The sequence below is a fragment of the Molossus molossus genome, unplaced genomic scaffold, assembly GCF_014108415.1.
Source record: "Molossus molossus isolate mMolMol1 unplaced genomic scaffold, mMolMol1.p scaffold_m16_p_17, whole genome shotgun sequence".
NCBI lineage: Eukaryota > Metazoa > Chordata > Mammalia > Chiroptera > Molossidae > Molossus > Molossus molossus.
In genome coordinates, this window is record NW_023425352.1 from 44,266,104 (window position 1) to 44,277,598 (window position 11,495).

The following is an 11,495-nucleotide window of genomic DNA, read 5'->3' on the forward strand; positions in this document are numbered from 1 at the left end:
TTCCTGCTGACCTCATAGCTACCCTATTTGCCCACCAGTGAGAAACTCCAAGGTCAAAGTTGAGAACTTGTAGCAGAAGCTGTACTTCCCACGGTCATCTGCCTCACTTGAAGCAAAAGCCCCCAAAGTTCTGTATTAGCACCTTGCTACAAGCATGGGCTATCCAGGAGGTCATTCTGACATGGAGGCCGCTTTGATGCAGTGGGGAAAGGTCTGCTCTTGGGACCGTAAGACATCGGCATACACCTTGGCCTTGCTGGTCTGCGGCTCCAAAGCCCTTGGGCCAGTCATGCGACCTCTCTTCATCCCCCTTCCCTCAGTGAGTGAGGTTCCTATAACCTGCCTCAAAGGCTGATGGGAGAACTAATGGATACAATGGCTGTGAAAACTTATAAAATACGAAATACAGCGCCCACGAGATGCAGGAAAGACCAGAGTGATGGTGTGTTCTGCTGGGCTCCCCAGGGCCGGCACACCCCATCTGAGGGAGGTTGGCATGGGCTTTGAGGAATTTTATAAGCACTTGAGAGGAGGGGATCCTGTTTCTTCTTCCTGGATACACAGGTCTCAGGAAGATCAGCCTGAAATTGTTTTATTATTTAAAAGGATGGAGGGAGGTTGTATTTAAATAGAAAAGAATTTCCAAGATATGTATTTTGAAATGGGCTTGAAACCATTTATTATAATCAAAACCAAGCCACAAATAAAGGAGGATTTTGTTTTCAGTGATACCTACTAGTAGATGTAAAGGTGGTCTGTCCAGTGAGAACCATTGAAACAAATGGGTTCAAGAATGCTTCATGGGAAATTGAACGAAGCAGAACTCATTGTCTCGAGGTCCGACTTGGGCCTGTTGAGAAGGATTTCTGGAAATGAAGGGATTCTTTATATTTGAAATGGAAAGGGTGCCATTTATCTTATAATATTTGACCACCCCTGCCCTCCTCCTTCGATTACAATTTCAGAGCCCCTGGTTAAATATTGAGAATTTTTTCCTGGATTACTGCCGTTAGCCCCTAAGTGAAGCCCGCAGGCAGCTCTGCGGGTATTTTCCACCAGACGCGTCCTGCTCTGATTGTACTAAACGCCGCTGGCCCCATTGCCACACCCTGCACGGCACTGTCCAATCACAGTTCCCTGTGACCCTGGTTAGAAGCCTTCGCAAGGACCTTAGAATCGTGTTCTGTCTTCCTAGTTCCAGAGAAACACTAGACTTGCTGGGGATGTCGCAAAGGATGGGGCTTCCCACAGTTCATCCTCTGCCAGATCGTGCATCTGCTATTCTGAGTTTATGTACAAAAATAAAATTTTTAAAAATCAATAAAACAGGACTATAGGGTGCCACTCCGCATATCGCAAGCTGTTTGTTTTTATTCACCTAACTCAATAATATACATAACTTGCATTTTAACTTTGGAATATGTTCGTTTTCATAGGGTTTGACTGATACCCCATTTTCCCGACCTAAGTGAATAAAAATATACAGCTTGCATGACATGTACAGTTGTAGATTTGGATTCTGTTTTGGTGGTTAGAGAAGCTGTCATAGAAATGTAACCTGGAATGACTGCAGATTCCATAACCAACTGGATCGGCTTAATTAGCTTATGTTGTAATTTATTTAGTTTTTAAAGCAGGCAGCATATCATCACATAGTTCAAAAATCAGAAGATACAAAAGCATGTTTGGTGAAAAGAGTTTCTCTTCGCTTGGCCACCTGTTGCCACATCCCTGGAGCAACCCATGTTAATTGTGTGTATTTAAGGGGATGCACTCAGATACATTTTAGGAAAAAAATATTTTATTTTGATGCTTCCTCACATGACATAAAGGAGCAGAGTACGAGTTTGGGATCTCGGGGGGCACATCACTACGTAAGTCACAAGGGAGGTACCTTGGTTGAAAATGCACTGAGGGGGACAAAATACAGAGCCCAAAGCAGAATTTCATTGTTATTGCAACGAAAAGTGCTGATCTTACTGTACAACTGCTAGTTTCCCTGTATACTCACGTCTCTGTCCCTGGGTTTCCAGAACAGACTGTTCTCCTTTGACTGTTGCACATGTCTTGAATGCTGATGCAAAATTGAATTTCCCATTGCCATTTTTTCAGATAACAGCCCGCCGCCAATGGAAACACATTTACGATGAATTAGGCGGTAACCCTGGGAGCACCAGCGCCGCCACTTGCACCCGCAGACATTATGAAAGGTAAAAAAACAGAAGCTTTTTTAGTATTTTGGAAAGTCCTTGCTTAATTGAAAGTGTGTTCGTTGGAAGACATTTCTGATCAAGGATAAGACAGGAGGTAAAGGACCTTGTAGGAAACGGAAAATGTCCCTCTGGCATTTCGCTTTGCATATCTCCTCGTGATGTTTTTAGATAGAGTGAGAGGGTGGGAGAGAGAGAAACATTGGTGTGGAAGAGACACATCGATTGGTTGCCTCTCCCTTGACCCCGACCAGCCGGGGATCGAAATGGAGACTCTCTGGTTAGAGGGCCGTGGCTCTAACTGCTGAGCCAAACTGGCCAGGGCACGTGCTTGTGATTTTTATGGGACATGGCTTTCTCTGGTTCCTGGGACTGAAATTAGACATTCTTTTAAGTTTGCTTTTGCTCTGTGACCACCTGCCTGATGATACCATTTTCGCCCCACACGCGTAGATTACTCAGTAAGTTCTCTGTGGGTTCATTCACTAGGAGAACCTTCAGGGTCTGGGAAACAGGTCTGCAGTGTTACTATGAGGTTACCATCTAACTGTTAACACTGAAATGTATTAATGTTGAATGTATTGATATTGTAAAATAAGCATATCTTTACTAAGAAAATTGGCCTCAGATGAGATCCGTTGTTTTGTCCCATCTTGGTATTTTTCTCCTCTGGCTATGCTTTTGACTGGGAAATCCTTTCTTGCCAAGTTCTGTATGGTTTAGTTCTGTATGGTTTAGTTTCTAATGATTAAAGCTTCTTCAGGAGGGTGTTGATAACACGAACAAGAAGTAATGCCAAATTAGACCACTCTGAGGGTTGTCTCCCTTTGTGTCAGGACTACGTTACCCACAACACTGAAGACCAGTTGGCAGACCCAGGCATTATTCTTGCTCTGTGCTTCGAGCCCATGCTTAATTTGTTTCAGTGACTCGCAACTTCCTCATCAGTGGCATTTCCCTTCTGAAGTGTTGACTGACTCAGCTCCCCGGTTTCAAATTCAGAGCTTGTGAGAGACAACTGGAGATTGTGTCTGTGTGTCTGTGTGTGTTTTAATAACAGCTATGGATATCCCCGGCTGGTTTGGCTCAGCAGTTGGAGTGTCAGCCTTCAGACCAGAGAGTCCTGGGTTCAGTTCCCGCTAGGGGCACATACCAAAAAAATAATAATAATAAAATAACAGCTATGGATAGAATGAAACAAGATACAGTCAGCTGAACAAACAGGCCAGTTAGCTGGCTAGTTTGCAACTTAAAACACAACTGATACATTTGATTGTTGTTCTTCACATAGTTACCATTCTTACTTCAACACAGATGCTTGACACCCACCTTTGGATCATACAAATGAATCTTCAGATAATTTCATCGAACACATCAGCCCTTAGTCATATTTCCTTACATTTCAAATGTATTTTTTCTGTATTGCATTTAACACAGAGCTTCTTTTAGTATAGCCATTCAACAAAACTTACAATGTTTTTGTAGATTATAATTATAAGAAATTGAGTTGGGTTTCATATCCCATGAAAAGTTCCTACAATGTGTTCCCAAGAGATTGCCTCGCTCGACAGTATTATAATCCAGAGGAATTTTTAAAAATTGGTAACAGGAATTTAAATTATTATCCTTTTTAAAGAAATTTTTTTGTTATTGTTTTTTAGAGATAGAGGAAAGGAGAGGGAGAGAAAGACATCAATGTGAGAGAGAGTTATCAATCGGCACCTCCTGCATGCCCCACACTGGGGATCAAGCCCACATCCCAGGCATGTGCCCTGACCAGGAATCGAACTAGTAACCTTTCAGTGCATGGGACAGTGTCCAACCAACTGAGCCACACAGGCCAGGGCTCAAATTATTATTCTTCATAGCATTGTTTCCAGTATAGTACATCAATTTCTCAAGTATGAGTGTTATTTCTCTTAGTATTTAACACAGGAGCACACATTCTCACTGTACATAACATGTACACTTCAAAAGTAGTAGCACAAAATAGCATTGTTATCTCAGGTGAGTGTTTTGTAAATAGCGTCCAAGGTATCATAGTCAGCTTGGTTTTGACTCCTGAGTCAAGGCTTTACTCAGAATGTTTTCATTAGAAACCCTGTACTTTCAAATAGCTTCGATTCTGATGGTGAACCTTCCTTACCTCCGGGTGCAAATGTTCCTAACATGTGCACCATCAAGCTTAAAGGATAACAATTACATTTTAAAAAATGATTGTGTCTCAGCTGTTAACTAGCTCATCCAGTTAAAGAATGAAAAATTAATCAAACATATTACAAAACATCACATGGTAAAAAAAAAAAAAAAAGATAAGGTTTGGGATGGAAAAAGGATTGAACTTAATAGATGTGTGTGTGGGTGTGTGTGATTTACTCAAGCAGTTGTGCGGATAAAAATAAACCTAAATCTTAAATGAAATGGCAAGTCTTCTTTTGAAGACTGTGTACTTCGTTTCATGATTTACCACTTCCTAGAGTAGCAGAATTCCAAATGCCAGTCGAGTTGGAAAATTCTAGCACAGATACCTCAAACTGTAGCAACTAAGAAACATTGTTAAAGATTTTCTCTTTTAAAAATTTATCTTCTCTCTTCACTCTTGGGAGTGGAATGGATATTTCATAAAGGTTTTGTTTCCCACTGGATTATGCGTTTTTGAAAAGCTATGTCTTTGAATTTGAAATAGTTTGTTTGGTCAGTGTCTATCAGTAAGCAAAACACAGACAGCACACTAAGTATGCAACAAAGAGAATGTACTACTGGACTTGCTTAGACAAGTGTTGGTGTGAAGCACTACATTAATATCAAGGTAATCACTACAGTTTCCTCGGGGCTGGGAGAGTAGAGAAAAGAGGTGTTGCTACCCAGCTGTTCAGAGAGTGGGCCTCACAGAGCTGGGGTTCAGGTCCCGTCTGGGGAGAGGCACCCAGTCCGTGCTGGTGCTTCGGAGGAGGAGCCTTGCAGAGCTGGGCTCAGACCTGGGAGGCTGTGCTCCCTGGCGGGTGCTAGACCTCAGACAACATGCACTGAAACTGTTCTGGGGTTGTTGAAAGAAGCCAGAGGCTGGAACCGACTGCTGCTGCTGAGTTACTGTTGGGTAGGCGCTGAAATGAACAGCAAGCAACCCCAACAGGGAGAGAGCTGACAAATGAGATGTAATTTATCCCAGCATCACCACACAGAGCACAGAGGGTGGAATTGCAGTTGAGAGACAGTACCCCACAGCTAAGTGGGACCCCCAACATGGAAATCCCCTCGCAGAGCCCGAAGTCCAGATAAGAGCACAGCCAACCCCAGGTGATTAGCAAGGCCCTTAACCCTGCCTTGGCATTTCCTTTTGCCATCTGGGCTCCTCACATGTTGTGATCAGATACAGGGCGTCTTGAGTCACTAGGAATTACTGACAGTAATGGCACTCTCCCTCATTTGAACCCATCATGACTTCAAAGGAGTCAGCATACTCCGATGTACTGTGGAAGAAAAGTTTAGGAACTACTGCTCTAGATGGCTTACGTGCCTTTAAAGGTCTTAGCAGAGGATACTACCATCTGTCCAGGGACCGGAAAGAGTTCTTCTTGGGCAAAGAAGAGCTAAAGTTCTTGACAAAAACTGGACTTGGTGACTATGGCCGATTTCATCCATTCTTACTAGTTATGGGCTATGCCAGCACAATGAAAACAGATGACTAGATGGGTGATGGACCGCTGTTTTCAAAAAGGTTCAAGGAGCTGGAAAGAGTCAGGATGTTGTGGGCGAGCATCTAGCTGGAGATGTTCTTGGAAATTTGTAAATCTCTTCCAATTGGACCAGAGCCAGAGGGGTTTTTCCTCTGTTGGTGGTTCACCTGGTGTCTCATTCTTTTCACTCTGGTACAGACACTGGTCCTTTTCCTGTTTCCCTACCCCCAGCTTCGCTTCCTTAGAAGATGAAGAAGAAATGAGCAATCTACTATGCATTATCCACTGATTTATTTTTCATGCAGGGTGGCTCATGTTTCCCGTAAATGTTTTCATTTTCCAACAAGAAAAAATGGCCGGTTCTTCAGTAAATGTTGCTTGTATATTAGTTGTGCACTTTTGGTTTATTAATGAGTGTAATAATGAAAGTGTGGGTTGTTGAAAAGAATCAATGGGTGTTTTTATTTAAGGCACAGCAGAAAGGGTACAATGCCTGTGAATGCGTCATTGTCGCTGAAGGCCTGACTCGTCCAAACGTGCCTCTGATTGGTTTAAATCAAATAGGTCCAAGCACTTCATAAAAATGTCTTTGTCAGCCTGGTTTTGCTTCCAAACCTATTCATCTCTGTCAGTTTTTAATATTAGTACCAGGCTCCTGGCCATAGTCCATTAGTACGCTACTTAATTGCTCATGTTACAGATGATCACCAATATAAGAAGCATTAATGTTTCCCCATCGTGAGACTGTTGCTATGTAGATGTCTCAAACTCAGAAAGGCTTATGAAGCGTGGTTATTTGGGACACTTCTTGCTCAGAATTTATAGGTAAAGTTACCGTAGATTATAATGCAAAGAAACATGCCCACCTCCTACTGGGCAGGACCCTTCAAAGGGGAAAATTTTCTTCCTCGTTCAACTCTATTTAAGGTGCCCAAATTGCTTTCTTCTATCGGTAAAGGAACAAAAAGGAAAAAGGTGACTTTTATGGAATCCTCTTGGTTTGATTTTTCTGCAACAGTAATTCACTTTAGAGGCTTTGTTTTCACATGCAGATTTGTTTTCTTTTTAAATGTTTTTAAGCACATGCAAGGGGGGAAAAATCTTCACACAGAATACCAGATTACTGGTTTTGATTTTCCTGAATAAATTACATGGTCCGTTTCTACGGAGCACATGAAGTTGTTATTAGGGACTGAAAAAGGAGCATTAAGGCCAAAGTACTTTATGCTGTGCTTTTCTGAGTATTTAGAAAATCAAAATCATAAACAAAGTATTTGGGGGTGGGGAGGGATGAGCAGCGAAACGTCATCTTCACACAGACTTCATGCCCAATTTCAAAACCTGACCTTTTGCAGTTCCCGTAAGCATTCCCCAGGCAAGACAGTCCTGCCGAGTGGCTCGGCGCTTCCTTTGCAGTGACTTGGGGTGAGTTGTACCCAAGCCAGATGCATTAGGGCAGAACCCGAGTGACAGTCAGCTGGCATGTCGGCCTTTTTTCTCTGAAGTTGGAAACCAGGGCGTGGGACGTTCATGTTTGGAGGAAGATAAGTACGTGCTTTAAGATAAATGCCAAAAGTATATCAGGTTCCTAGGAATTCAGCTAATTATGTTGTGGGAAGAGGCCAAGGAAAGTAAGGTGCGTTGCGGTCCTGTTCGTGTCTGCTCACGCCCAGGACATGGTGCATTCTTGCTCGTGCAGACACCCTTGAAGTTAATCGATACACCATTCAGAAGGTCACAGGCAGGATCATAGCATTTTCGATTTGAGAGGTTCCTTGGCCAGCTTCTAGACCGGTGTCCCAGTGAGGATTCCTGACCATCTGTGACCCGTTGGCTACTGGGCCCCGGTGAACCAGCACAGCGACCGCAGACAAGCTCCGATTCACTCACGTAGCCATCTGCTAGAACAGCTCTGTCTGTTGCCTCTAATAAAAACGGAGGCTTGTCTTTTGCATGTCTTTTTAAATATTGCCTTTTCTAGTCATTATTCATTTCTGTGGTGTTTTACAAAAGTATCCAGTGGACAACAGATGGGACATTTAGGAAACTAGTCCTTCCCCCAGGTCCTTGGAGAAGTACTACTCCGCACCTGTGGTCACAAGCTCAGGTGGCTAAGAGACCAGGTAGCCCAGGCAATGCAGGTGGCCAGGTGGGAACGTGGGAACCTGGCCCACTCAACCCAGGCCAGGGAGGCCCAGCAGGATCAGCCAACACTCCTGCCTCAGGCGGATACAACAGTCTCTCTGCTTCCAGACCTTCCTTGTGTTCAAGATCATTTTTATGTGAAATCACCTGACTTTCAAATACTGGCTCCACGATTTCTGAAAAGATTTTGCGCAAGCTAAACTAAACATGCCCACAGGCAAAATGTGGCCTACAGGCGGCCAACCTCGGTGAGGGCTGAACTATCTTTGGCTCCGCGCTAATCCGGTCTCCGCAAACGCCCTGCAGTGGGAGGGCCAGGAAGGAGCGTGCTTTCTAGCTAAACGCTTCCGCGTGCTGAGCTCAGCCTCCCATGGCCCCGCCTTGCCTTTCGGGGCTCCCTCGTCTGTTTGCCTGCTCCCTCTTCTGGGTGAGGTGCCGTCCTCTCTGCTTCGCGCCTGCCTGTTGCATTCAGCCAGGCCTCACAATGGGAGGTACGGACCTGAACCCGCTTGGCTTGCTCTCGTGTAGACGCCCCCATCCGTGTCCCTCGAAACGCCTGACGCTGGCCCCGATGGGGTAAAGAGTACGTGGGCTGTGGACAGTGTCATCTAGCAGTCTAGCCTAAGGTTACATTTGAACTTGGTTAAGTAGCCCTCCCCCAGTGGCCAGTTTTTCCTGGGCAGGATAGCTTGGCCATTTGCTGCTGCCCTCCAGGGCCAGTGGTGTCTTCTGAACATCTACCACGTGCAGATGCTCTCAGGGATCAGGAAAAAGTACGAACCAGGAGTGTAGACTGAGGCTGGCAGACAGGGAGGGAGTGCCCTCATGCGTGGCAGAGACTGCTACGGAACCAGTGCTGCTCCCGTGAGCCCCAGCTCGGCCTCAGAACATCCCCAGAGTGGCACCCCCGACGCATCAGAGCTACAAGTGCTGTGATCTTGGCTTACCTAACTTATCATATGATCCAACCCGTAGTCCATATTTACATGAAAGGGAGTTAAATATTTAGGACTATAAAAACCTTAGGCTAGTACATAATAGATACAAATAATAAGTTCAACGTGGATCAAAAAGAGAACTTCCAACTGCAGTAAGCAGCCTTCCGGGGGGATCAGAATGTGAACTGGATCTTAAAGAGGTTAGGTTAGAACTTGAGACAGATCTTCCTACATTGCCTGAAATAATCCAGTTGTTGAATTTAAGAACAGTCAAGAAGCTGTTTTTGAGGGCAAGGACCATATGGTATTGTTTCCTTGAGACAGCCCAGTGCATAAACACATCAGGGACTTTGGAATTAGAGGTTGAATGAATTAAATTAAATCCAAGCAGAAAAGGACAGTTTCCTCTAGGAAATATGGGAAGAGGTAGGGAGCTAGGTGGTGGGTAGGGCTGTCAGGAGAGATCTAAGGCTGATTTTAAGGCTGAATTTCCAAATTGGATATACCAAAGACAGGTATTGCAGTTGATTTTTTCAGCATCTTAACTCTCGCCCTGAGGTCCAGTAAGTAGCTCATGCCCCATCCTCACCCGTGGTAGAGTAGACCAATCTGGCATCTCCTGTCTAAATACTGTCTTGGTCATGGGGGCTCTGGCCAGTGGGCATTCTGTTGCTAATACCTCTGCAACACTGCCACCCAGCCGTCTCCCCTTTCCCTAACCCGACAGAAAGCCTCCTGGCCCTTATCAACACCCAGCAGCCCAGGAAATCGAGGACAAGGTGCTGAGATCCAGGCAGGCCGAGCTACAGTTCCCTGGCTTGTTCTTACAAGGGACCCGAGTTGAGTGGGTGTAAGCACCCTAGCCTAGAGTCGCTTCTTATCATCTGTAAAGAATTTCTCCCTGAAGGACAGTCAGGTAATTTCATAAGCAAGAGCCTTCCTCCATATCACTCAGCATGCCTGAAATGCTCTGATAACTTTCCAATGCCTGGATATTTCCAGAAACTTTTAAAAAGGAAAACAAACCCCTAGCCAAGCCCTGAAGTAGAAAAACTGGTTTCTGTTTTAAAAAATAAATAAATAAACAACAGCCTTTGGGGAAGAAAAAAAATCTTATTTAAAAATTCTTAAGTTTGTCTCGAAATGCAAGTTGTAATTAATAGAAGTTAGAGTTTACACAGTTGAGTGTAAAAACACCCTCAGGCACCAACTAATCAAGTGTGTATGTCATGCTGTAAACTACAGCAAGTTCTTTGTTTGACCCAAAAAAAAAAAAAAGCTTGCCAAACAGCAGTTTTTCTTTGTCAAGCTCCTTTATTGTCTCATTTTTGTTTTCGCCCTTTCTCCTCCACCCCACTTCCCTTTGAACCTTGCTATTGTATTTAAGAAACTTTGCGGGTCCATGTTTTATTGATAGTTTTCATCAAGCATGAATTTAAATTTGAGAATAGATTAGGTGACTTAGCCCCATTTCTTTTTGATAAATAACAAGAGGTTTCTACTTATGATTTTCTGTCCTCGGGGCTTTATCATTAAGATTAAATAACTGTACTCTCAAGCATGCCACTGCACAAACATCTTTTCAATTATGTGAGTAACAGATGCCTTCACAAAGAAACTATTGAAAATTCAGAAAGCATGTTTCCAAAAAAGAAAGAGGGAAGAAAAAGTATCAGATGACAAAAGAATGCAATTGTTTACCATTTAAATATATCCTTAACTCTTCCACTGAAAGCCGCTTAGAACATGTTGTTTTTCTACAAGTTATTACAAAGTTTGATCAAAATAATAAATGTTTGGGGGGATTGTTGAACATTTCACAAGCTTTGGAATTCCTGGTATCGCATGCATGGGACTTAAACGCCGTACTGTTTGCCCGTTTTGACGTACAGACACTGCCTGGCTTCACTTGTGGGGCACACGCCATGTTGCAAACACTGGAGTTATATGTGTCTGTTCTTCTTGACATAATGTTCATCTCTTGAAATGGGCCATGCAGCTTGATTCTGAGTCATTCTTTTCTTACTGAGAAGAATAATGGTTGCCATCTCAGCTGGCTGGCATCGTGGTGGGAGGGCTAGGTCTGTTTATGGGTCCATGCCCTCTGTTGTGAGCCTGTATTTTAATCCCTGGGGCATAAAATTAGCCTTTAAAAAAAAATAATAATGCATTCAAAATGTCTTCACTGTGGTCTTCATTTGAAAGACATGGGGCTAGCATCAATCTGCACGCTCTTAGAAGTGGCACGGAGGCATCGTAGAGCAGAGCCCCCGAGGGGCTCCCAGAAGCTGGGGAGACGATGAGAACCTCAGACTTGGTGAGATGAAGTGCTCCGGGCTGGAATGCTCAGAGGGCATGGTTCTCGAGTTTGTCTTGCCATGCAGCATCAAGTTGGGCCTGCTCCAGCTAGGGTCACTACCTTTTGGAAAGCTGAGCGCCTGCTCCGATTGCTTAGAGAGTTCCTTAGGAGCCTGGAGTTCCCTACCCGGGCGATCATGTCAGTGTCTCCCCCGGCGGGTGCTTCT

General features: G+C 44.1%; 1 protein-coding gene across 4 annotated transcripts in view; it reads left to right on the forward strand.

The window, feature by feature from the left end:
- The window catches only part of ARID5B (AT-rich interaction domain 5B), a 175,825-nt gene that overhangs the window by 151,606 nt on the left and 12,724 nt on the right, over nucleotides 1-11,495 (forward strand). For all 4 annotated transcript variants that reach the window (XM_036264631.1, XM_036264632.1, XM_036264634.1 and 1 more), the window contains one exon: nucleotides 2,113-2,210. In XM_036264631.1, the coding sequence (XP_036120524.1) occupies nucleotides 2,113-2,210 (98 nt within the window). The remainder of the gene's footprint in view (nucleotides 1-2,112; nucleotides 2,211-11,495) is intronic.